We start from the raw sequence: 24,523 nt of genomic DNA, 5'->3' as shown, positions 1-24,523 counted from the left end.
TCCTGTCTGAGCTCCTGTCCCCGAGCCAGGGCAGGACCCTGTTGAGGTAAACATGACTGGCCTGGTCGCCTCCTTTGCCATGCAGCCCTGGCCCACCTCTCCCCGCTGTGCATTCTGGTTTGGTTTGGTTTGGTTTGGGCAGGATCCTTTTAGTGAACAGAGACCTAGGACCACTGCCTCACCAGCCCCAGGCAGGCCCCCTTTCCAGCCGTCCCCGTCTCCTCCCCTCCGACCTCAGCCTCAGGGCCGTGGGAGCAAAGCAGCCAGAGGTGGCTTCTGAGCAGCAAGACCCTGGGGAAGCAGCTCCAGGCCCCGACGCTGGGGCTGCTGGAAATGGGGCCACACGGCACCCTTCCCAGCCTGCACCGAGAAGAGGGGCGTGAGGGGCCCGTCCACAGTGTGGAACGGGCACTCTGACTGAATCCCACAGGGCGGCCTGTGTGAGCACCTCTGGAAGCAGAGGGGTCCCTGGGGGCCAGGCCTGGTGCCAGGGGCAGAGGGCGTTCATCACAGCAGGAGCAGACACCCAGGCGGCTCTGGCTGCCAGGCTCTGTTCCTCAGGGGGTGGGGGTGGCCATCCTGGGAGCTTCAGCTTCCCCTTCCGGGTTCCCACCCCCACCGTGGGCAGAGACAGACCCCAGGAGGTGACACTATCCACACGCCCTGGTGTCTGCTATAGGCGTAGGCCCTGCCCTGCCCCTCCTCTCTGCCAGCCGCAGTCAGGTACTTTCTACTGTTATCTCATCCGAACCTCCCTTATGTCAAACCTCCTAAACTAGGTCGTTTCATCCCCATTTTTCAGATAAGAAAATTGAGACTCAGAAAGGTTAGTTGGTCAGCCCAGGAAAGCAATGGCAGATACAGGATGCCAAGGCTCATGGGCTTTTCCACTTGAAGCTAACATAGAGTGTGGGACAGTCTGGCTGGGAGGCCAAGAGTCCTGTGCTTCCTAGGCAGTCGCCGATGAAGCTGAGGCACTCGTGTCCGCTCACCCCCGGCAGCTGCCTTAGCTTGGCCACCTGCAGCCCCACTCGGTGCTGTTCACCGGGGTGCATGGCCAGCCACCACTGTGCGTGTCTCCCTGTAGCATCCTTTGTCCTCCCCAGGCTCCCAGCAGCCAGTTGACGGGGCCCGTGAGTCCTTTCCCACTCTGTCCCCTTCGGGTGTGACAGGATTACCTCAGGTCCCCCACTGGGAGGCTGAGGGGCAGCCATTCGTGCTCTGCTGTTGGTGTTAGAGCCCTGTGGGGCGTCCTCCGGTGACCTTTACACGTACCATGTGGTACGTGGAAGGTGACAGAGCGTGAGGTGACAAGAAGCTGCCACTCGGAGCTGTGCTGTGGGGAGAAGCTCCACGCCCAAGCAGGGGAAAGGCTGGGACAGACCTGAGACCAGGCTGGGCTTCTGAGCAGACCCAGGAAAAGCCTCAGCAGAGATAGGAAGTCAGGAGTCAGGCCACTGCTGACCAGAGGACAGAGGTTTCTATGGAGACGGGAGGAACAGGAAGCATGGGGCCTGGGGGGAGCGTAGAGGAGTGGGTGCCTTAGAGGAGAGCTTGTCATAAGGCGTCAGGTCAGCCAGCTGACTGCCTCCTTGGACCAACAAGGAGACTGAGGCCCGTGAGGGAGGGGCTTTGCACGTGGCCACACAAGGCCAGGCTGGCCTAGCCTGCCCCGCCCCGCTCGCAGTGACTGCACCGTCAGGCCCCTGAGGAGACCCCGGGGCAGTGTGTGGGCTCGAACGCGGTAGGGGAGCACCTGTAAGTCGCCCCCGTGTCATGAGGCGGATGTGCGGGCGACCTCGTCCTGCCGGCGCCTCTTGTCGTGGGTCTGGGGCAGTAGGCAGGGTCCAGCCCTCACTGCCACCCAGAGAGCAGCTGCCGCACCCCACCCCACCCCCAGTGACTGTGGCCTTTTGTTTTCTGGGTGACACTCGCATCAGGCGGTGTGTTCGGCTGACTAATCTCCTCCGGGCTGGGCAGCTGTCACAGGGCGGCCTGACCAGGCGGGCAGGGAAAGCTGATACCCTGGGGCAGTGCTGGCAAGCCAGTGCCCTGGGGCAGTGGGCAGCTGGGCCTTTAGGCTCCTCTTCCTGGGTGCAGAGCAGACCCTGCGTCAGGCAGCCCTGGGTTCAGGTCCCAGTCCTGCCGCTGACCAGCCGAGGGATCTTGGAGCACGTTACTGCACCCCTTCAAGCCTGTTTCCTCATCTCTGTAATGGAGCCATCGATCCTGCCTCAGGAGGTGGTGGTAGTGAGGATCAAATGAGATGATAAGCGAACGCACTTCGCCCAGGGCCCGTCGCATAGTAGGTGATGGGTAAATGGGACCGCTACTGTCCTTGTTATGGCTCCCTTCCCTCCCCCGCATCCCACCTTAGTCCCAGCTCATGGCCCAGCAGGGAAGTCCCTGCTCTCTGCCACGTCTCTGGGGCGCAGGCTTTGGGGTTCAGGTAGAGGCAGGTTCCAGCAGCGGCTCCGCACAGACTAGTTGTGCACTTTGGGCAAGTTACCTCCGCAGTCTCCCATGAGGAACAGGGCATGATACAGTATCTATTCTTTAGGGTGCTGTGTTTATTTATTTAAATTTTATTTATTTTTGGCTGCGTCAGGTCTTCGTTGCCCGGCTTTCTCTAGTTGCAGCGAGCAGGGGCTGCTCTTCACTGCGGTGTGCGGGCTTCTCATTGCGGTGGCTTCTCTTGTTGCGGAGCACGGCCTCTAGGTGCGCAGGTTTCAGTAGTTGTGGCTTGCGGGCTACAGAGCTCAGGCTCAGTAGCTGTGGCGCATGGGCTTAGTTGCTCCGTAGCATGTGGGATCTTCCCGGACCGGGGCTCGACCCCGTGTCCCCTGCATTGGCAGGCGGTTTTTTGTTTTTTGCTTCCTCTAGTTCCGGCAAGCAGGGGCCACTCTTCATCGCGGTGTGCGAGCCTCTCACTGTTGCGGCCTCTCTTGTTGCAGAGCACAGGCTCCAGATGCGCAGGCTCAGTACTTGTGGTTCATGGGCCTAGTTGCTCCGCGGCATGTGGGATCCTCCCAGACCAGGGCTCAAACCCGTGTCCCCTGAATAGGCAGGTGGATTCTTAACCACTACGCCACCAGGGAAGTCCCTAGGGTGCTGTGGTTTATAAAATGGTACACATGTTTGCAGAGGGCTTAGAACCGTGCCTGTTACAGGTGGGCGCTCAGTAAACGTAAGCCATGATGGCATTGACTTTAGGAGGAAGCCAAGAGCTCTCCTGCCTTTCTCCCTGTCACCTGCAGAGGCTGGCAGACTGTAAGAGGCAGAGACCCGGAGCTAGGCAGACCCGAGCACTGCTTCCCCAGGCATGGGTGCCTCCGTGTCAGTACCTCCACAGCCATCCAGGGCCCTGCCTGACACTGCCTGCCCGGGCCCACAGGGCAGTAGCAAATCAAGGGTGGGGGTGTTGGATGGGAGGAGTAGGCGCTGGACATGCAGCCCAGCCCCGATTCCTCAGACGCATCATCTTCCACCTTTTGTCCAGGGCTCCCACCCTCTCTCAGAGGCCCTCAGCTAGCAGAAGTATCTCTCCTGTCAGCCCCAGGCAGGTGTCCCATGGCCGTGACTCAGACCTCCCTGTGGCTGCCAGGGCCCAGGAGAGTACTTGATGGCAGGACACAGGTGTCCCTGGGAATTCTGGAGGCGTTGCCCCCCTGAAGCATACCAGGCTTCCTGCCCCTCCCTCACTGTTAGGGAGAGGTGAGGGCGCAGGTGCTCCCAGCCGCCTGTGCGGAAGGGGCGGCAGGGGGTAGGTGAGCTGGCAGAGGAAGCGGAGCCTGTGTTCAGACCAGGTCAAGGGAGGATGGGTGAGCAAGGGTGGTCGCCAAGGCTCCTGCAGGAGGAGCTCTGGGTAGCTTAGTGTCTGGAATTCTCAGCATTTGGGCTTCGAGCATTGGCCCCCAGGTCAAGGTGCAGTTCATGGGCTTCCTCAGCAGCAGAGCTGGAAGGGTTTTCTGACATCATCCAGCATTTTCACACATGGAATGTCCTTACTGTGCCTCTTCAGAAAGGTAAGACCAGAAAAGTTCTTACTGCCGGCCCCTCAGAGCAAGAGCACACACACACCCAGAGGCAGAGGCGCTCTCTCGGCTCTCGTGGCTTCCCACACAAAGTCCCCCTGGTGGCTTCTCTCCCTGTGCAGCTGCCTCTCCAGTTTTCGGGGGGCCTTAGTTCCCCGGGGCCTTCAATCCCCAAGGCAGACGTCAGATCCTCTCCATTTCTAGTGCCACTGTCAGCCTGACTGCAAGTCAGGGGGTCGTATCAGGACTGAATTTCTCTTCAGAGAGCCTCGTTTTCTTACCATGGCTTGGTTGGTGCCATGTTCCGGGAGGGGACACCTAAGCCTAACCTGCCCTCTGTTGGTGGCAAAACAAAGGCCTAAGGAGAGGAAAAGCCTTGCCCTCAGCCCCTCAGCCTGTCTAGGTCAGCTCCAGGCTTCCACCTTCCTTTTTCTTTTCTTTTCCATCAGCTTCAGGCAAGGGACTTGAAGCCCTTTGGGCTAGAGCTTGGTGGATCATGGTGCCTGGACAGGGGATCCCAGATGGGGAGCTGGCACCCCTCCTACCCAGCACTCCTGGGGCCGCACAGGGAACAGTGATGAGTGCAGGCTCCCTGCTGGATCCTCTGGCACCCCCAGGCACCCCGTTTATGGAGCTCAGAGGCCACAGACGCCCCCCCCCCCAATGCCTCCCAAGTGTCCCTTCTCTGCTCAAAGGGCAGCGGCTGTGACGGGGCTCCCGGGCACAGGGTGCGCCATGGCCTGGCCCAGCTCCTCATGCCTCCGGTCTCCACCCGACAGCCACCCGCCTGCCCCTGCCATGGAGACCTTCTTTAGGAGACACTTCCAGCGGAAGGCGCCAGGCCCTGGAGAGGGGCAGAGGCGGCCCGGCGGCATGGGGCTGCCCACAGGCAAGGCCCGGCGCCGCTCGCCTGCAGGGCAGGCCTCCTCCTCGCTGGTCCAGCGGCGCCGCTCCAGCGCACAGCTCCAGGGCTGCCTCCTGGGCTGTGGGGTGGGGGCCCCGTGCTCCAGCCGCCGGCGCTCCAGCACCGCGCCCCCCGCCTGCAACCCCCGCTTCACCGTGGATGAGGTGCCTGCCCTGCAGCCTGCCACTGTTGGGGCCCTGCGTCTGGGCGCACCCCTGCTCTTGGCCGGGCTCTTGGGCATGGATGAGGAGGAGGGGGTCCAGGAGGAGGATGTGACAGTTGCGTCGTTGGCGGCCACCCAGCCAGGCACCAAGAGACGGGGGCCATCCCCGCATCGGGGAGCCCTGCCCGTGCTGCCCATTCCCCGCTGGCGCCGGCGCCGGGCCTCCTCCCACCTGCTGCCCGCTGACGTGGTGAAAGACCGCGCCCTCTGGGGCCTGCACGGTTACTACCGGCCCCTCAGCCCGCAGCGGCCCTCAGGCCAGCACCTCAGCCTGGGGGGCCGAAGAGCCTCGGGCACCGCAGCTGGCCCCAGGATGCCTGCCTGCGTGCGCCCGCTGTCCCGCAGACGCCAGGTAGCCCTGCGGCGCAAGTCAGCCGGACCCCAGACCTGGAGTGCCCTGCTTGCGTAGGTATAGCTGCAGCCAGCAGGGCGAGTGGCCTCCGGGGGCTGGCTTGAGGGCCCCCGGCTCGGGAAGAGCTCTGAGCCATGCTCGGAAGCCAAGCAGGACTCTCAGGAGGGCCCAGTCTCCTCGGGGATCCTCTCAGAGGGATCCTCTTGGGCTGCCTTAGGGCATCCTCTGCCCTCCCTACCGCCATCCCTGTCTTGACCCGGTGTTGAGGTCACGGTGAGGGCAGAGATCCTAGGTGAGGGGAAGGAAGCAGAGTCGCCGAGTGCTCAGCTAGCCTCAGCTATCTCCTTTTCTGTAGGAAAGCCATCACCAAGTCAGGCCTCCAGCACCTGGCACCCCCTCCTCCAGCTCCCGGGGCCCCGCGCAGTGAGCCTGAGCGGCAGATCCGGAGCACTGTGGACTGGAGCGTGAGTGGCCGGGAGCTGCAAGGGGCAAATGAGGACCAGTCCCCGCCGGGCTCAGGGCCACAGGAGCAGTCGGGTTGAGGGTACTGTGGGCAGCTGCGAGAAGAGCCCGTGGGCCTGTGGGGTCAGGGCAGACCTGGCATGGCCACGTTTGAGCCAAGCCTTAAAGCCAAGGGACAGTGGGGAAAACAGGATGGAGCAAAGTAGATTGTGGCAGCTGGAGCAGGTTTGTATTGGGAGAGGGAGGGTTGGTCGGGCAGGGCAGGGGTGCACTAAGCGTGCTCATCCTGTGGTCTAGGAGTCAGCGACGTATGGGGAGCACATCTGGTTTGAGACCAACGTGTCCGGGGACTTCTGCTATGTTGGAGAGCAGTACTGTGTAGCCAAGATGCTGGTGAGTGAGCTCTGTGCAGCACACTGCCCCCTGGTGGTGGAGCCAGGTCTAGAAGCCTGTAGGCCGATTCCTGTGGGCCTGACAGGCTGCTGCCCTTCCAGGGGAAGGCGGAAACAAGGCTCTCACCTAAGCACCCCTGTGGTGGGCTGCCCGAGGATGGTGAGAGGAATGGGGCTGTGTCCTGATGCCAGGGCTGGGGCTTCCCGGTGCACACAGTGGGCAGCTGTGCTGGGGCAGTTGCGAGGAGTTCTCTGCCTGCCCTGGGGCAGCATCCCGGGTGGAGTTACCTGGTGCCTCAGGGGCCCTCTCTTTCCTGCAGCAGAAATCAGTGTCCCGGAGGAAGTGTGCAGCGTGCAAGATTGTGGTGCACACGCCCTGCATTGAACAGCTAGAGAAGGTGAGTGTGGTTTCTCAGGCTCTCCGGCCCCTACCCTTTGGGTGCTAAAGCCCTCCCAGTGCACACACGTGTGTATCTGTACACGCATTTTCATGTTACACAAACATCACCTGCCGGGGGTACCCCAGTGTGCGTAGTGGTGAAGAGCCAAGGACCCTGGAGCTGAGGTGCCTGCATTTGCATCCTGGCTCCTCCTTTGTTACTGTGACCCCACTGCCCAGAACAAGCCTGGCACAGAGTGGGGCTTGTAGACTATTACTCAACCAGATGAAGTAATGAATGATGACCGAGACACCATTTTATCAGTTCCCAAGCTAACACTTAGAAGGGGCCATGCCTTGCTGAAGCTGTGCAACTCAGCTGTGTCAGGGCCAGTCCTGTGCGGCCCTGAAGCCTGGCTCAGTCCCCTCCACGCTGCCACTGTAAAGACCTTTCCCCAAGGACCACTGTCCACAGTGTGTCTGCAGCTGGGGGCACGTCTGGGCCGTGTGCTTCCAGGGAGGGAGGTGGAAGGAATGCTGGGCGGGTGGGTCCAGGCAGAGGGTGGGAGGGCTGCCATGGCCCATCAGGGCTCCCCAGGCAGCAGAAACCCAGACCAGCATAAGAGAAATCCCGTAGGACTAGCAATGGCATGAACACGGCTAACATGGACTGCTTCCCCGACCCCCCAACTCGTAGTGTGAGGTTTCCCTACAATTCTGCTAAGGCTGAAGCAGGGACAGTTAGGAGAAGAGAAACCAGTGTAGCCCCAGGCACTATAGACCCATCATACCACCCCCTAAGGTGAAAATCAAACCAGGATTTCACAAATGAGCTAACCATCTCCAGGGACCAGTCAGCAAGCGAGGACTGGGTTGCCGGCATGTGCCTGAGTCGGGAGTGCTGGAGGGTGAGGAAAGGTGGAGGAGGGGTAAGCCTTGGTGCTGTTTCAGTGGGGGAGACGGATACAGAGCTTGCTGTCTCCCTCATCCCAGAACACTGGGCAGAGGAAGGAAAGATTCCTTCTGGCTAGTGGAGAGGAGCAGGGATGTAGGAGGGCTTCTGAGAAGAGTGTCTCACGTTCTCAGGGCTCCCAGGATGATTGGGGGCTATCCCTACCTCGCAAGGATGCCTCTGAGTGACGGTTTCCTGAAGGGGGTGGCCCTATGCCTGACCCCACGAAGGGAGGTTCTGATGTTTTGGTGATCATTTCATGTTTCACAGATAAATTTCCGCTGCAAGCCATCCTTCCGTGAATCAGGCTCCAGGAACGTCCGTGAGGTAAGTGCCCAGGGTAGTTAGGGCCCCAGGTTTCCTGAGTGGACCTCTCTGCAGTGTCTTCAGAGTGTCACCAGGGGCTCAGCTCCTTCTAGGCGGCTCTGGGGCCCAGGGAGGTACAGGGCTGAAGCTCTGAGGGTCTCAAAGGGGAAGGCCCGGTTGGCCCTGCCTGCAGATGGGGTAGGGCACTGCCTACCTCTTGTGCCTCCCAGTTCTCTCTGTACTTCCTCTGAGCCCCGACCTCCGGGCCACGGGGAGAAGTCTTCAGCCCCTTCTCACACACAGGACTGCAGAGAGCATCCTGCAGCCCCTGCCCCTCACTGTTGATATATTGAGGGGCACAGGCCACGTTCAAAGCTTCCACCCCTCACTTACTCCGGTGACGCTTCTCTCCTCCGCCAGCCAACCTTTGTGCGGCACCACTGGGTACACAGGCGACGCCAGGATGGCAAGTGTCGGCACTGTGGGAAGGTGAGGCCCTGCCCAGGGAAGTTGGCCAGCCTGCTGCCCACTGGCCCCAGGCCCTACGGCCCCTGAGCCTCGTGTGGCCCGTCCATCACTGACCGTGGTCAGGGCTCACCCTCAGCCTGGCTGCAGTGCCCAGCCAGTTCCAGAGCAGCCAGGTCCCTGGGCAGAGCAGGAGGGCAGGGAGGAAAGCCTTCTAGAGCAGCGTCTCTGGGCTGCTCTGAAGTCGCGAGTGAGCCCTTTGAGAAGCATATAGACTTCTTCCCTCCTTAACTCAGCCGATGCATGTTTAGGGCCTGCTGGGTGGCAAGCACCGAGCTGGGTAGCGGGTCCCTGTCCTCCTAGAGGAGGATGTGGCTCCCAGACAGGCTGCAGGGGGCTTCCTGAGCACAGTCCACAGTGGTTGTGGTTTCGTTGACTTATTTATTGTCTGCTTCTTGTCTGCTCCCTCAGTAAGTTCAGGCTCTGAGAGGTCCCTCTTTCCTCCGTCCACTCAGTATCCAGCAGTGTGGGGCACACAGCAGGCCCGCGAGGAACGTGTGTGGAATGAGCAGGAATGAATGTGATCGGTACCATAAAGAACTTTCAGAGTGCACTGGCGGGCCTGGCGGGCCTGGGTCAGGAAGGAGGGATTGGAATCAGGCAGGAGTTAGCTGTGGACCCCTTTGCAGCAGATTAACTAAAGAGAGTTGTGGGCACCTGGCTCAGCCTCCCTCCCCACCCTAGGGACTCATTTTACAGTTCTTTTATTTTTGAAAAACGTGCTCCATTGCCCTGGGTGGAGAAAGGTTGGCACCGGAAGGGGGCTGCTGCTCCAGGCCGGGTCCAGGCTGCCCTCATCACCCTGTGTGCCCTAGGGCTTCCAGCAGAAGTTCACCTTCCACAGCAAGGAGATCGTGGCCATCAGCTGCTCCTGGTGCAAGCAGGCAGTGAGTGCTGCTCGCCCTACCTGCGGGCCGGCCCCCGGGCTGCGCTGGGTTGGGGGTCCCGGGTCTCAGCTGGGTCCGGCTCAGCCACGCCAACCAACCCCCTCTAGTACCACAGCAAGGTGTCCTGCTTCATGCTGCAGCAGATCGAGGAGCCATGCTCCCTGGGGGTCCACGCCGCCGTGGTCATCCCACCCACCTGGATCCTCCGTGCCCGCAGGCCCCAGGTGAGTCCTGCCCGCACCCTTGACCCCCGCAGACACCTAGGGTCTGCCAGCCACCTGGGCCCACCCACCTTGTCACCAACATCCTTGCTTCCCTTGCAGAATACCCTCAAGGCAAGCAAGAAGAAAAAGAGGGCATCCTTCAAGAGGAAATCTAGCAAGAAAGGGCCTGAGGTTAGACCTGGGACCAGGTGGGCAGCTGGAGGGGGGGGAACAGGAGAGAGGGGCCTGTTTGGGGGGATGCTGAGCCCCCTGGGCTGATGCTGCCAGCTCGGCCACCAGTGGGTCAGTTTGGGCTCTGCGGCCCTGAGGAAGGTGAGAGGTCAGATCCGAGGTGCCTCTCTATGGCCAGGCCCACTGTGAGGTGTGACCCGGTGTGATCACAAGGGAACGGGGGCGGGGTCTGCCAAGACAGGAAAGAGCCTTATGGGCTCTCTGTGTCTCCAAGGAGGGCCGCTGGAGACCCTTCATCATCAGGCCCACCCCGTCCCCCCTCATGAAGCCCCTGCTGGTGTTCGTGAACCCCAAGAGTGGGGGCAACCAGGTACCCACAGCCTGCCCTCTCCACCGAGCACCTTGGGGGAGGGATGGGGTCAAGCTCACGGCCCTCCCCGCAGCAGCTGTTCCCAGGTTCTGTTGCAGCTTCTGCCCCATTCCTCTTTCCCAGGGACGCTGAGAAAATCCAATTCTGTCTCCACCCTTCGCCCCTGCCTAGGCCTTGTTCCCACAGTTCCCACCCTTCTCCCCACGCATCTCCTCACCTCAGCCCGCCACCCCTGACTGCCTCCCCCCCGCCCCCCGCCGCCCCGTCCCTGTCGGCTCCTGGTCTCCCACAGGGCGCCAAGATCATCCAGTCCTTCCTCTGGTATCTCAATCCCCGGCAAGTCTTTGACCTGAGCCAGGGAGGGCCCAAGGAGGCGTAAGTACTTGCCAGGGCTCTCGTGGGGATGGTGGCGGGGGCTCGCCTGGCGCTCGGGATACAGCACACGGACCCTGACCCCGCTCCTGTCTTCTGACCCCAGGCTGGAGATGTACCGCCGGGTGCACAACCTGCGGATCCTGGCCTGTGGGGGCGATGGCACGGTGAGCGCTCCTGCCCCTCCCGGCCCGGCCCGGCCCGGCCCAGCCCTGGCCTCGCACTCTGACCTGGCCTCTCGTGCTCTGCCCGCTGCAGGTCGGCTGGATCCTTTCCACCCTGGACCAGCTGCGCTTAAAACCACCGCCACCCGTTGCCATCCTGCCCCTGGGCACCGGCAACGACTTGGCCCGCACCCTCAACTGGGGTGGGGTGAGTGCCCACAGGGCAGGGAGCTGGGGAGGGCAGGGCAGCAGGGAAGGCCCAGACCCCGGAGGGGCTCAGTTCCTGCCTCCCCCCAGGGCTACACCGATGAGCCCGTGTCCAAGATCCTCTCCCACGTAGAGGAGGGCAACGTGGTGCAGCTGGACCGCTGGGACCTACGTGCTGAGCCCAACCCCGAGGCGGGGCCTGAGGAGCGAGATGAGGGGGCCACCGACCGGGTGGGTCGGCCGGGGCAGGGCTGGGGGTGCCTGGGATCCTGGGACCCGGGGTGACTCTTGGTGTCTCCAGACCTCGGCCTCTTCACAGGAGGAGGGAGTAACGGTACTCGCCTCACGAGGTAGCTGTCACTCAGCCACTCAGCACATGTTTACTGAGAACCTGCTACTGCCGGGCACCATCTGTTCTCAGCAGCGAGCAAAACCGAGTCCGGGCTCTCGTGGGGCTCCGCAGAGCACGGCCCGTCGGGGGAGGGCTATGGGAAGAGGGGCCCGCAGGGCACGGGGCGCCCTTGTGCGCGGGGCACTTAGCCCGGGAGCTCAGACGGCAGGGCCGAGGCTGGTGGGCTGGGGGCAGAGCTGTCTGGTGGGCGTGACTGTGTGGGAAAGGGCTGAAAACGCGGGGGCTCAGCCGGCCAGCCCTCATGCCCGTCCCTGGCCTTTCTCCAGCTGCCGCTGGATGTCTTCAACAACTACTTCAGCCTGGGCTTTGATGCCCACGTCACCCTGGAGTTTCACGAGTCTCGAGGTTGGCAGACTTTTGCTGAGGAGGCCTGGGGAGGCTGGGGAGGGAGGGATACAGGAGGGGGTCCCCGAGAGGACCAGATCTTGCCCTTCCCAGTAAAAGGCATTCATTCTCAACCCTCCCTCTTGACCCCAGCCTGGGAAGCCCCAGCAGGCTCAGAACAACTGACTGTCCCCTATTTCTTGTCACCACCCAGAGGCCAACCCAGAGAAATTCAACAGCCGCTTTCGGAATAAGATGTTCTACGCCGGGGTGAGTCTGGGGTCTGCCAGCTACGCCCCACCATTCCCATGCCCACCTGTTCTACCACCTGTGCCCCCTGCCCACCTGTGTCTCCCAGGCCGCAGGACCCCTGCGTGGCAGCGGTGAAGGCAATTACCTGTCACCAGATGGTGACGCCCTCTGTCTCCCACAGACAGCCTTCTCCGACTTCCTGATGGGCAGCTCCAAGGACTTGGCCAAGCACATCCGCGTGGTGGTGAGTGGGCCATGCTGGCAGGCAGGGTGGGCGGGCCCAGCGGAAGGGAGACCACCTGGGTACATATACCCTCTACACCCTCCGCCGTTCCCGCCTCCAGTGTGACGGGACTGACCTGACCCCCAAGATTCAGGACCTGAAACCCCAGTGCATTGTTTTCCTGAACATCCCCAGGTGAGGAGGGAAGGGCTCTGTGTGGGCCCTGCTGCCTCTGTCCTGCACGCCTGTCCTCTGAAGCCCATTGTGGTGCCCCCCCCCCAGGTACTGTGCGGGCACCATGCCCTGGGGCCACCCTGGGGAGCACCATGACTTTGAGCCCCAGCGGCATGATGATGGCTACCTCGAGGTCATTGGCTTTACCATGACATCCCTGGTGAGTGAGCCAGCACGGGGACCATCTAGAGCCCCGGCCCTGCTTTGCCCCGGCCCTGTCCCCACAGTGCCCCGGAGCCTGGCCCCGAGATGGAAGGGGGGGGCAGTCACCAAACTTCCTTCATTGGCCAGGACAGGAGAGCTGACCCTCACCTCCTTCTCTGGCTGGGGTCTCACCCTCCGTCTGCTCTCCATGGGGCGGGGGGTCACTCTCACTTTGGCCAGAGCATCCCTGGGAAAAGCAGAGCTTGAGGTCCTGCCACCCCCTGGCCCCTGGCCTGAGCCTCTCGCGCCCACAGGCAGCACTGCAGGTGGGCGGGCACGGCGAGCGGCTGACACAGTGCCGAGAGGTGCTGCTCACCACGTCTAAGGCCATCCCAGTGCAGGTGGATGGTGAGCCCTGCAAGCTCGCAGCCTCATGCATCCGCATCTCCCTGCGCAACCAGGCCACCATGGTGCAGAAGGCCAAGCGGCGGAGCGCCGCCCCCCTGCACAGCGAGTATGCCCCTCCCCAGCCTCGGTTTTCCCATCTGGAAAGGAGGCTCGCAGTCCCCCGAGGCAGCTGGGTGGGGCATGTGGCTCGGTGCCTGGCGGGGACGGGAAGCCCAGGAGAGCCCTCGCTGAGTGCTGTGTGGTCGCCCCGCCCGCAGCCAGCAGCCAGTGCCGGAGCAGCTGCGGATCCAGGTGAGCAGGGTCAGCATGCACGACTACGAGGCCTTGCACTATGACAAGGAGCAGCTCAAAGAGGCCTGTGAGTGGCGAACGGGGCTGGGGGCGCCGAGGAGCGCCGGGGCCCCTGAGGGCAGGGCGGTGGGGGGGCAGCGCAGCCGGCTGCTGACAGCTGCTCTGTCCTCCAGCCGTGCCGTTGGGCACCGTGGTGGTCCCGGGAGACAGCGACCTGGAGCTGTGCCGCGCCCACATCGAGAGGCTCAGGCAGGTGAGGAGCAGGTCTGCGGCCTGCCCGGGCTGCCCCCTCCTGCCCCGGGTTCTGGTCACCCCCAGCCCCGGCCTCTGCTTCTCTCGACAGGAGCCCGAAGGTGCTGGAGCCAAGTCTCCGACGTGCCAGAAACTCTCCCCCAAGTGGTGCTTCCTGGATGGTGAGTGGCCCCGAAGGGCCAGCTCAGGGTGGTCCCGGGCCGTGTCCTGCCCCCTCCCTTGGGGGTCCTAGGTGGGGCGGCAGAAGACCTAGGCCTGGACAAGGGCCCCCTTCCTCAGCCACGTCTCTCCCCACAGCCACCACTGCTAGCCGCTTCTACAGAATCGACAGGGCGCAGGTGAGCACTCGCCGTCCTGCTCCGTCCGCCGCCGGCTCCGGGGCCCCAGTGTCCCCTGTCCTGCTAGGCCACCCTCCACAGCCGGGCACAGCCGTCCTTGCGTCCCATAGTGTCCGCGGTTGGGCCGTGCACAGGGATGGTGCTGACGGGAGAAGGGAGCCCGTGTGCCCGGACAGGGCTCGCTGGGTTGGGGTGGGGTGGGGGCGGCCCTCACGGCACAGCTGTCATCCATCCAGACACGGAAGGAAAGGCACTTCTGGCCAGAGGCCTGGTCACCTGGGTAAACGCTTAGCAGTAGAAAGAAGCTGGCCAGCTGGGGGGCCCGCTGTGTGGAGGTCAGGGTATGGGCTTGGGTGGCAGGAGAGGAGAGGAGAATGGGGGAGGGGACAGGGGACTGGCAGGGCCACTGGCCCGCCTGCCTCCTGTCAGCGTTCCTGCTCACAGCAGAGGCTTCTCCAGGTCTCCTGGCCTGGAAGCCCCTTCACCACCACCCCGGCCACCCTGCAGGGCCCTGACTCTCGGCCCTGACCTCCCCACCCGCAGGAACACCTCAACTACGTGACCGAGATCGCACAGGATGAGATTTATATCCTGGACCCTGAGCTGCTGGGGGCGTCTGCCCGACCCGACCTCCCAACCCCCTCTTCCCCTCTCCCTACCTCGCCCTGCTCACCCAGGCCCCGGTGAGTCCCAGGCCTCAGCCAGTGCCCTGGCTGTAAATCCCACCTGTAAGGCAGCGGCTCCTCAAGCCCTGTCTTCCGCCCCAGCCACTTCCCTGAGTGTCAGACGCACGTCCAGCTGCCTGCGGTCCCCACTGGCCCCTCCCCACTGACCCACAGGCAGCAAACTGAACCCAGCCTGCCAGCCCTCCACCCCACCATCCGCCCGCCGCGTCTGAGCACACCACGGAGCCCCTGGCCTCCTGCTCTCTCCCCCCAGCCTGGAACCTTCTTCCCCAGCACCCACCCTGCAGTCAATGTGCCCTCCCCCGTACCTGGTCACTTCATCCCACGCAGCCTGAGCCTGGTGGTCTCTGACCCCACCAGCGCCCTCCCTGCTCCATCACCACAGTCCAGCCGCACTCGCCTCTGGGTTCTTCAAGGCACAAGTTTGCCCACCTCTGGACTTCTCCTTGCCTCCCCGATCTTCACAGAGCTGCCCCTCCATTCATCTCTCAGCTTGGGTGTTTCCTCCTCAGGGTCTCCCAGGAGCCCCACCTGAAGTTGCTGTTCAATCACACTACCCTGTCTCCTATTCTTTGTAGCACTTCTTGCTGTTTCAAAATACCTTATTTATTTGTTTACTTGTCTCTCTGACTAGAATGTAAGCTCCCTGAGAGCAAGTTCTCCACCCGCCATGTTCACTGCTGTGTTGCCAGTGCCCAGAACATCGCTTGACACATAGGAGGCACTCAATAAACTGTTGAAAGGACAGAGGGCGCCCGGGTTGGGGCTGGGGAGGGCGGCAAGCTGGGCCCGTGCTGTAGCCATGTCACCTGTAGCCCTGCCACATCTCATCCTGCTCTGTTTGCAGGTCACTGCCAGGGGATGCTGCACCCCCTACAGGTGAGGCCTCTCCCTGCAGGGCCCCTGTTTCCTCCCTGGTCCTAGGACCGAGGCTCGGTGGGGTGGTGGGGTCGGGTGGGCTGGAGCCCATACGCAGCCTCACAAGAACACAGCTACGTCACAGTCACCGTGAGCCCACAGCCCTTGGCATACATGCCCCAACAGGCCCCCTTCTCTGCACAATAGTACCTCAGACGTATGTTCACACACCGACACATGCCTAGGCGTCCAGCGCCAGAGAGTAACAGGCAGGTGTTCTGTGCAGGTGAAGAGCTGATCGAGGCTGCCAAGAGGAACGATTTCTGTAAGGTACTAGTGCCAGGCTTGGGCTTCTTCCCCTTGGCAGCCCCCTCAGGCCCTGGGGAGTGGGGCCTCTGGGCTAGGCCAAGAGCTGATCTGTTGAGGTGCGGTCATCTGTCGTCGCCTGGGCCTCTGTGGGGCCTCCGTGTGGTTGTTCCTGTCAGCCATGCCCCCCATCCCTGTCCAGCCCACAGTCGGTGTCCCTGCATAGGGGCTTCCTAGCGCATTCTGCCTGTCCCTGGTGCTCAGACAGGATCGAGCCTTAGAGGAACCGCAGCCTCCAAGGCTCGGTCGTCAGTGCTCCCGGGGTGTCCAGGGGCGCCTGGGGTGAGAGAAGCCCATCGTGTCTCCCCTGCGCTCCAGAAAGACCCCCAGAGGCCCCTAGGGAGCCTGGGGCCTGTGTGAGTTGGGGGGCGTTTCTGTGGCTGGAAGCAGGGTGGCCCTGAGGAGCCCCAGCCCTGCTCTGCCTCCTGCCCCCAGCTCCAGGAGCTGCACCGAGCCGGGGGCGACCTCATGCACCGGGACGAGCGGGGCCGCACGCTCCTGCACCACGCCGTCAGCACCGGCAGCAAGGAGGTGGTCCGCTACCTGCTGGACCACGGTGAGCTGTGCCACTGGGGCCCCTGGGAGGAGGGAGAGGCTGCTAGGCCTCTCTGACTTCCCCCTCCCCCTTCTCCAGCCCCCACAGAGATCCTTGATGCTGTGGAGGAAAAGTGAGTATGCGGGCAGTGCAGGACCCCAGTTACCCTGGAAACTGTCCCGTCTTTATCGAGCCCCTCCCATTTGGTCCTGTCAGAGCCCATAAACCCTTCCTGGTCACATCTGTCATCCTCTGGGCCACCCCCCCCTTGCCCCAGGACCCTGAACTTCCTGCCCTTTCTAATGGCCTTTGGGAGACAGGAGGGCTCAGAGGACTGGATGGGGTCCACAGCCAGCCCCTGTTCCCCCAGCGGGGAGACCTGTCTGCACCAGGCCGCAGCCCTGGGCCAGCGTACCATCTGCCACTACATCGTGGAGGCCGGGGCCTCTCTCATGAAGACAGACCAGCAGGTGAGCAGACTAGCAGGGCAGGCAGGGGATCCACGCAAGCAAACCTCTCCCAAACTCCAGCCCGGGGAGAGGGGGGTCTGGGGGAGGGCCGCCTCCGGGGATCCAAAGCTGTCCTTCAGCCAGCACGGTCCAGACCCCGAGAACCTGAGACAGCAGGAGTTGGCTGCTCACGAGGGAAGAGCCCCCGTCTTCTAAGCCTGCTGGGGCCGACAGGTCCCTGAGGTGATGGCAGCCCCCCCTCATCCAGGGCGACACTCCCCGGCAGCGGGCTGAGAGGGCTCAGGACACGGAACTGGCCGCGTACCTGGAGAACCGGCAGCACTACCAGATGATCCAGCGGGAGGACCAGGAGACGGCTGTGTGAGGCCGCTGCGCAGCAGGGCGACGGGCCACCAGAGGACCAGCCCCTCCTCGCCCACCTCACTGCCACATTCCAGGCGGAGGGCCACAGAGGGACCCGGGACCCAGGACCCAGGGAAGGAGCCCTGTGCTGCTCCCTGTGGAGCTGCCCAGACCTAGGGCTGGACTCTGAGGAGCTGGGGGCCAGGGGCTGGGGTGGGGTCTCACCCGGCCCCCTGAGGCCACAGCCTGACCCAGAGGCTCACAGGGGACCAGGAGACTGGACTGGGCTGGGCAGACCATTGGGGGGGCTGGGGGGGCCCTCACCTTCCCTGCAGTGGGTGCCGTGGAGTTGAGGGCCCACAGCCCGGAGGCCCTGTGAGGGAGCCCCCAGGAAGACGCTTCCTAAGCCTCCGGGTCCTTGAGGACCCTCACTCTGAGGCTCCTGGGAGCTTGGGCCCCTCTCCCGCCCTGACACCCCCCCCCACCCCCGCCCCCAGGGCTTCTTCCCGAATACACGGAGCCTGCTGCATCTGCCTGCCCGCTGCCCTGCTTAGCACCTACCCGGTGACCCTCCTCCCAAACCCAGTCATTTCACCTCCGACTGTGTGGCCTGGGGGGTGGGGGTGGGGGCTTTCACGGTGACATGTTTACAGCTGGGTGTGACTCAGTAAAGTGGATTTTTTTTCCTTTCCGCTTTTCTTTTTTTGTGGGGGAGGTCTTCCAGAAGCGGTGGAATCTGCTGGGTTATCCTCCGGGTGGGGGACTGGACGCCGTCGACCCAGACCCAGACTCATTTCGAGGGATCCTGGCTCCCGTTTCGGGGTGGGGTCCGAGGGGCTGCCCAGGACCTGACCTCTGCCTGGCTGCCGCGCTGGTCGTGGCCGGGGGAGGAGCTGATTTCCTCCTGCTTCCCGCTTCCCGCGGGGAAGATAACAATGGAAGTGAAAGAGGTGGAGCGGGGGCGAGGCCTGGTTTCTTGGGCCGGGTCGCCCTATGGCCTGGGGCAAACCCCCTCCTCCTGGCCTCAACTGCTTTCGCTGTTTAGGGTATCGGATGAGGTGATCCCCGAGCCTCCAGGCTCAGAAGGGGTGGGCGTTTGCAGCCGCTGCCGGGCCGCGTCTGGAACTTCTCAGACGGCTGCTGTCGGCTCTAAATCTTAACCAAATCCAGGCCTGCGGGCTCCTCCTTCCCCAGCTCCCCCGCCCCCCGCCAACCTGCGCGTGGAGAAAGGCGCAGTGGCCTCCGCGCCCTTCCGACCCGTGCGCTTTTCTGGGGTCCCCCGTCCGAGCCCCATCCCGACACTGAGCAGAGCATCTCACTGCAGACCTGGTGAAGCGACCCGAGGCGGGGGCTGGCGCTCCTTCCCCAGCATCTAAGGGGCGCTGAGAGTCGAGCGGGCCCTGGGAGGCGGAGCGGGGCCTCGACGGGGTTAATCACTGCACCCGGGGCTCGACGGACAGAGCCGCACACAGGCTCGAAGGCGGGCCCCGCGCCGGGACCTGTGACACACCCGGGACTCCGCGCTCCCTCCTGGTCTCCACCTAAAGCTCCGTGGCCATGAAGGGAAGCTGGCGTCCAGAGGGGAAAGGGGACGGCCCCGAGGAGGGGGCAGAGGGCGGGGACGGCAAACAGGGGCCCGGGCCGAGGGAGCGCGAGATTGGGGACTGGGGACAGGGCGTGCCGGGACAGGACGGAGACCCGGGGCTGGGGATGGGGACGCCAGGAGAGCCCGGCGTCTGAAAGCGGAGGGCACCGGCCGGGCGAGACGAGGCAAGGCGAGGGTGTGGGGCCGAGCGGCGGGAAGAGGGGGTAGAGGCGCGGGGGGCTCGGGGAGGGAGCGGAGGCGGGGACGCCGGGGTCGGGGGGCGGCGCGGGTTTGAGGGGAGGGGGCGGGGCAGGTCCTTCGTCGGTGGGGGGGGAGGGGGCGGGGGCCCATGTGACCGGCTCAGACCGGTTCTGGAGACAAAAGGGGCCGCGGCGGCCGGAGCGGGACGGGCCCGGCGCGGGAGGGAGCGAAGCAGCGCGGGCAGCGAGCGAGTGAGCGTGCGGGGCCCCGGAGGGCGCGCGGCGGCTTCGGCCCCTCGGCCGCTGCCGATGTGGGGGCTGGAGGCGGGGTGGGGGTCTGAGCTGAGTCCCGGGCTCCAGGCGGCCCCTGGGGAGACTCCTCCCGCTGTGCGCCCCGGCTGGCGGGGAGGGGCCAGCCCCCCAAGTCCGCCGCCACCGCAGTAGCAGCCCGACCCTTTGGGCCTGGAAACTGGGGAAAGGGGGTGGGAGGTTCACGCCTGCGGCCCCCAGTGAGGACTCTGACCCGTGCTCTACCCCCAGGATGCAGCGCCGAGGCTTCCTCCTCCTCGCCCTCCTCGCCCTGCTGGCGCTCACCTCCGCGGTGGCCAAAAAGAAAGGTGATATGGAGGGTGGGGGGTTTAAGGAGGGCTGGAGCCGGGCAGGTGAGGCCGGCAGCCTCGGTTCCGAGGCCGGGACTCCAGGAAGGGGTCTCCGAGTGAGTCTCTCCTGGCCCGGGTCCTGAGCTCTGTTCCCCATGCGTTGTAGACAAAGTGAAGAAGGGAGGCCCGGGGAGCGAGTGCGCGGAGTGGATCTGGGGGCCCTGCACCCCCAGCAGCAAGGACTGCGGCGTGGGTTTCCGCGAGGGCACCTGCGGGGCCCAGACGCAACGCATCCGGTGCCGGGTCCCCTGTAACTGGAAGAAGGAGTTTGGAGGTGAGGTGGGGCGCAGGCGGAGGGTAGGCAGGGGGCCCAGCCTCACGGGGACCTGAGCAGACCCGTGGAGGGGGCCACAGGCCACCCAGCTCTGACCCGGGCACTCTCCCGCCAGCCGACTGCAAATACAAGTTTGAGAGCTGGGGGGCATGTGATGGGGTCACAGGCACCAAAGCCCGCCAAGGCACCCTGAAGAAGGCGCGGTACAATGCCCAGTGCCAGGAGACCATCCGTGTGACCAAGCCCTGCACCCCCAAGACCAAAGCCAAGGCCAAAGGTTAGCAGAGGGGCCAGGGGTGGGGTCATCACAGGTGGCTGCCCCTACCTGGGAAGGGAGTGGGTAAAGCCTGAAGTTTTGGATCCCGGCCAGTGAATTTTTGACGTGTCTGTACCGGGTTTCCCTGTAGGTAGAGACACCTTAGGTGGGCGGTACTGAGGGCCCCCGCAGAGGGTGCTCGGGAGGTTGAAATCCTGGCTCAAGTAAGGACAAAGTCAGCTGTTCTGTTGGAGCCTTTGGCTTGGGATTCAGGGAAATCGTACAGGGACAGCTTGGCTTTGTCATCTCTCCAGCAGGTGGGGGCAGTTTCTATATGGGAAGGACTTCACAGTCCTTACTTCCTCTTTCCCTTAGCTTCATTCCTGACTCACAGCAGCCCTGGAGGCCAACAGGGCAGAGTGGAATCTGCCCACTTCTCAGGTGAGGGGACTGAGGCTGTTGTCCAGGGCTGCTGGGACCAGGACTGAGACCGGGAACTTGAAGGTTTTCTGATCCCCAAAGTCTAAGCTGGGGGGAGTGAGGAATGTCCAGCATCATAATGGCTGTCCTGTCCCACGGGCTTCCAGGCTAGCTGATAGAGAACCACCAGGGGGCAGAATTTTCTCTTCTCTAATGTCTGTGTCGGGGGGAAGGGGGTCTCCAGTGGGTCACCCAAACCCTGCTAATGCGGTCTTTCTTTCTTGTTTTACAGCCAAGAAAGGGAAGGAAAAGGACTAGCGGCCAGGCCTGGATGCCAAGGAGCCCCTGGCTTTACTCGGAGGCCTGGCCCACGCCCTCCCTCTCCCGGCCCAGGATATAACCCACCAGTGCCTTTTGCCTACTCATTAGCTTTATCAATCATGCCCTGCTTCTTCCCTTCCACTTGCCCACACCCACCCCAAGTGCCCAAAGTGGGGAGGGACAAGGGATTCTAGGCAGCTTGAGCCTTACCCAAAGGGATTTGATTCCCCTGTACCCACTTTTCTTCTTCCCCCAATGATGCCATTACTAAGAAAGAAATAAATGTCTTTTTTTTTTTTTCCCCAATAAAAGCTTTCTTTTAATATATAAAAGCCCCTTCCCAGGAAGTTTGCTGTGGTGATTTGTTGGAGGTGGGAGAATGGAGGAAAGAGAGGGCTGGAGGGAACGGTGGCTTTCAGGGGGTTGAAGACTTGGCGGTGAGTGCCCCCCAGAGCTCATGGAGAAAAAACGGTTATGAAAATTTCTTCCAGGGCCCCCTACTGACCCCTGGAAGGGTGCCCCCCATCAAGTCCCCTGAGCCTCTCAGTCCTGTTTCTCCAGGGGCCAGGGCTGGGGGAGGGAACCCAGGAGACTCACTAGAACGGATTCCCCCCATCTCAGTTTCCCCCAGGTAAAGGTCTTTTGGTCCAGCCCACTGCCAATCCAGAAGGTTCTATCAGTTGGGAGAGGAGAGATGGGGGTCGCTTGCCTGCCTCACCAGCCCTGCCCCAACTGTCACTGAAGCCTGTGTGTGGGTCAAGTCCACCCCCGTTTTCTCCCTGGTGACCCACCAGGGTGTCCCTCGTGCTGCAGAGGCCAGCCGTGAATACCACTCACCGCAGTCCCACCTTCACTGTGTGTGACCCGAGCCAAGCCCTCTCCTTGGGGAGGGAGGGCAACTCTTCAGAATGACAGGGGCCACTCAGCTCAGCCTGGGGAGGTAGGTGGCCAGGCCCCAGTTTCTGAGTGAACCCCTGATCTCCCTGCTAGCCCATCCTGAACGTGGCCAGGGTAGTGCCGTAGGGGGTGCTCCGAGCCCCCTCTGCCTGGCCTCCAGCCAGCTCACCCACTGACCCGCCCACCCAACCAGAGCCCTGCTGAGTAGCTGCAGCAAGGGGAGACTTCTGCCCCTGGACAGAGATACAGGAAGAGGAGGCTGAGCCTACATGCGGGGTACAGGGGGGCAGAAAGCACCGATTACAGCAGGATGGGGGACCCTTCCCTCCCTGAGCCTCCTTTCCCAAGCATTGGCCCCTTTGCTCCTCCCAGAGGGGTGCTGGGCTCTGCTCCCCTCCAGATGTCCGTTCTTTCAGCCACGCTGGCTGGTCACAGTGGGGCAGGTGCCCACATAGGCCAGTGCTCCCCAGCTCCCTGAGGCAGGACAAGAGCGATGGGTCAGACTGTCCAGTTTGGTCACTTCCTGGGGCTGGTCCTCTTCGGCCTGAGCAGAGACCTGGTCTCTGAATCCAGCCGGAGCCTCTTCCTGAGGCTCACGGGGTCTCGGGAACGTCAGTTCTCTTCGGCAAACGTGAACACTGAGAAGCGCCTCCGCATCTCTCCCTGGCAGCAGCTGACACGTGGTCCCCAGCGCACACCAGCACCTCCAGTGGCACCCCTACCTGCCTACCTGGCAGTGCCGATGTTCCGATACTGGCATAGCAGCAGGTGTCTGAAAGTCTTTTTAAAGGTGGCATTGCAGAGGGCATAGCAGGCCGGGTTGATGGTGCTGTTGACGTAGCAGAGCCAGTAGCCAATGGACCACACCGTGTCAGGGATGCAGCTCTGGCAGAAGGTGTTCACCAGGACCATGACATTGTAGGGCGTCCAGGTGAGGATGAAGGCTAGCAGAATGGCAAAGATGGTCCGAGTCACCTTGCGCTCCCGGGCTGCCATCTGCCGCTTCTTGCGCACCTGGTTGCGGGCGATGCTGGCAAACTTGCGGGCCACATTGGCCGCCGGACGCATGCCAGCCGGCGTGGCAGGCACAATCTCGATGGCTGTCACACACTCGTTGCCTGTCTGCTTCGTCACAATCTGGATCTTGGACCATTTGGAGGCCGGATTGAGGGTCCGTGGCTGCAGGGGATGTGCAGGTGTGGCGGGCGTGGTGGCCTCTGTGGTTGACAGCTCTGTGGGTGGTCGTTCCTTGGTGTTCTGGGTGGCGCTGCCCGAGCTGGACTCATTGGAGGTGTCCTTGTCAGCCACTGGGCGTGGCGGCGGGGGGAGGACTGGTGGAGGGGCCTCCTCTAGCTTCCCGTTGCGCAGCTCCCCCCGAGAAGCTTCTCCTGGGGGCGGTTTCTTGACACTCTGCTTCATCAGGGGGCTCTTGAGGAAGGCGAGGGTCTTGGCCTTCTTCTCCTTAGGGCCTTCGGGTCGGTGCTTGTGAACTCGGCTGCGACTGGCCAGGGAGATGTGGATGTAGAGCACCGTCATGATGACCACAGGCAGGTAGAAGGCAGCGATGGCCGTGCCGAAGGTCACCGCCGGGTTGGACAAAAACTGGATGAAGCACTGGTTGTCTGGCACCGTCCGCTTGCCCACCACAAACTGCCAGAACAAGATGGCAGGTGCCCAGAGCACGAAGGACAGGACCCAGGCAGCGGCGATCATGAGGCCTGCCATCTTGGTGGTTCGCCGCGCGGGGTAGGTGAGGGGCTTGGTGACGCAGAAGTACCGGTCAAAGCTGATGATGAGCAGGTTCATGACAGAGGCATTGCTCACCACATAGTCCAGGGCCAGCCACAGGTCACACACCACGGCACCCAGAGGCCAGTAGCCCTTGATGATGTACACGGTGTAGAGGTTCATGGAGAAAGCGCCTATGATGAGATCAGCACATGCCAGGCTGAAGAGGAAGTAGTTGTTGACCGTCTGCAGTTGCCTGTTGACCTTGATGGAGAGCATCACCAGGATGTTGCCCACGACAGTCACGAGGCTCAGTGAGCCTGTCACCGTGGCAATGAACACCATCTCCACTGTCTCATAGCGGTTATGGGTTGACGTGACCAGGCGCACAGACTGGTTGCCCAAGCTGCCATTGACCGGTGTGAAGTTCGCCATTTTGGTTAGCAGCAGTGGGCGGGCAGTGTCTGGAGGAGGAAGGAGAGAGGAGAGGGGTGAATGGTTGAAGTGGACTAGAGGGGTGAGGTGGGGTACACTGGAGTCAAGGCGACAGAGGAGCATCACCATCCTGCAGAACTCCATCCTTAGAGAACTCTGTCCCATCACTTCCTCCTGTATTCGGTCATTTATTCGTCCTTTATTGAGTGCCTACTCTTGTACAAGCACTGTTGTACGCGCTGGGGTTATGCTGGGGTTACAGAGTGAAGGAGACACACGCAGGCCCCACTCTCACGGAGCTTACAACCCTAGCAGGGGAGACATACAAGCATGTGAGCCACAAAAAAGTGCTGGAAAGAAAACAAGGGCAGGTGATGGTGAGTGAGTCAGAGGGGTGACCAGCGAAGGCCTCTCCGAGGAGGTGAGCTGGATGAGGAGGAGGCAGCCACAAGAAGAGCTGCAGAGAGTGGCCTAGTCAAGGGCGATGGCGAGAGCAAAGGCCCTGAGGCATGTGTGAGGCATGGACAGAAGGCCAGTGTGGGTGGAGGGGTGGGGCGAAGAGAGGTCCCAGATATCAGTATGTGGCTCTGGTCAGAGGTATTCATTCATTTACCCATTTGGTCATTTCTTAACCAAACATTACCGGGGACCTGCCCTCCAATCCCTACAGAAGGCACTAGGGACAAAGG

The 24,523-nt window shown here is 62.7% G+C and overlaps 3 protein-coding genes across 17 annotated transcripts in view; 2 read left to right on the top strand and 1 right to left on the bottom strand.

The window, feature by feature from the left end:
• The window catches only part of DGKZ (diacylglycerol kinase zeta), a 32,484-nt gene extending 14,736 nt beyond the window's left edge, over nt 1–17,748 (top strand). For 2 of the 13 annotated variants that reach the window (XM_027114852.1, XM_027114856.1), the window contains exons 2-32: nt 4,814–5,566; nt 5,869–5,977; nt 6,273–6,368; nt 6,688–6,765; nt 7,969–8,025; nt 8,425–8,493; nt 9,345–9,416; nt 9,524–9,640; nt 9,740–9,811; nt 10,086–10,181; nt 10,474–10,556; nt 10,660–10,720; nt 10,812–10,925; nt 11,015–11,155; nt 11,603–11,681; nt 11,875–11,930; nt 12,094–12,156; nt 12,257–12,330; nt 12,418–12,529; nt 12,828–13,027; nt 13,179–13,279; nt 13,386–13,465; nt 13,556–13,625; nt 13,762–13,802; nt 14,346–14,485; nt 15,336–15,367; nt 15,633–15,676; nt 16,148–16,268; nt 16,347–16,380; nt 16,618–16,717; nt 16,965–17,748. In XM_027114852.1, the coding sequence (XP_026970653.1) occupies nt 4,814–5,566; nt 5,869–5,977; nt 6,273–6,368; nt 6,688–6,765; nt 7,969–8,025; nt 8,425–8,493; nt 9,345–9,416; nt 9,524–9,640; nt 9,740–9,811; nt 10,086–10,181; nt 10,474–10,556; nt 10,660–10,720; nt 10,812–10,925; nt 11,015–11,155; nt 11,603–11,681; nt 11,875–11,930; nt 12,094–12,156; nt 12,257–12,330; nt 12,418–12,529; nt 12,828–13,027; nt 13,179–13,279; nt 13,386–13,465; nt 13,556–13,625; nt 13,762–13,802; nt 14,346–14,485; nt 15,336–15,367; nt 15,633–15,676; nt 16,148–16,268; nt 16,347–16,380; nt 16,618–16,717; nt 16,965–17,081 (3,382 nt within the window). In that variant the 3' untranslated portion in view covers nt 17,082–17,748. Of the gene's footprint in view, nt 1–3,008; nt 5,571–5,868; nt 5,978–6,272; nt 6,369–6,687; nt 6,766–7,968; nt 8,026–8,424; nt 8,494–9,344; nt 9,417–9,523; nt 9,641–9,739; nt 9,812–10,085; nt 10,182–10,473; nt 10,557–10,659; nt 10,721–10,811; nt 10,926–11,014; nt 11,156–11,602; nt 11,682–11,874; nt 11,931–12,093; nt 12,157–12,256; nt 12,331–12,417; nt 12,530–12,827; nt 13,028–13,178; nt 13,280–13,385; nt 13,466–13,555; nt 13,626–13,761; nt 13,803–14,345; nt 14,486–15,335; nt 15,368–15,553; nt 15,677–16,147; nt 16,269–16,346; nt 16,381–16,598; nt 16,718–16,964 lie in introns of those variants that run through there. The other 11 variants (XM_027114859.1, XM_027114860.1, XM_027114855.1 and 8 more) reach the window with 10 other exon arrangements.
• A 113-nt stretch (nt 17,749–17,861) lies between these two features.
• On the top strand, nt 17,862–21,113 carry MDK (midkine). Of its 3 annotated transcripts, none has more exons than XM_027114869.1 (6): nt 17,862–18,388; nt 19,385–19,461; nt 19,610–19,777; nt 19,893–20,054; nt 20,409–20,474; nt 20,746–21,097. In XM_027114869.1, the coding sequence occupies exons 2-6, from the start codon at nt 19,386–19,388 to the stop codon at nt 20,769–20,771; spliced, it is 498 nt and encodes a 165-aa protein (XP_026970670.1). In that variant the 5' UTR covers nt 17,862–18,388; nt 19,385; the 3' UTR covers nt 20,772–21,097. The 3 variants fall into 3 exon arrangements, with proteins under 3 accessions (XP_026970670.1, XP_026970671.1, XP_026970668.1); XM_027114867.1 differs by lacking the exon at nt 17,862–18,388 and adding an exon at nt 19,027–19,096; XM_027114870.1 differs by lacking the exons at nt 17,862–18,388; nt 20,409–20,474 and adding an exon at nt 18,999–19,096 and having other exon boundaries at nt 20,746–21,113.
• A 121-nt stretch (nt 21,114–21,234) lies between these two features.
• On the bottom strand, nt 21,235–23,901 carry CHRM4 (cholinergic receptor muscarinic 4). Its single transcript, XM_027114866.1, has one exon. The coding sequence runs from the start codon at nt 23,832–23,834 to the stop codon at nt 22,398–22,400; it is 1,437 nt and encodes a 478-aa protein (XP_026970667.1). The 5' UTR covers nt 23,835–23,901; the 3' UTR covers nt 21,235–22,397.
• Between the last annotated feature and the right edge of the window lie 622 nt (nt 23,902–24,523).

Source organism: Aethalodelphis obliquidens, unplaced genomic scaffold, assembly GCF_003676395.1.
Source record: "Aethalodelphis obliquidens isolate GAN/ISIS:26980383/991018 unplaced genomic scaffold, ASM367639v1 scaffold14, whole genome shotgun sequence".
Classification (NCBI taxonomy): domain Eukaryota; kingdom Metazoa; phylum Chordata; class Mammalia; order Artiodactyla; family Delphinidae; genus Aethalodelphis; species Aethalodelphis obliquidens.
The sequence above is the reverse complement of the archived record's forward strand: the minus strand, read 5'-3'. Positions and strand labels throughout refer to the sequence as shown.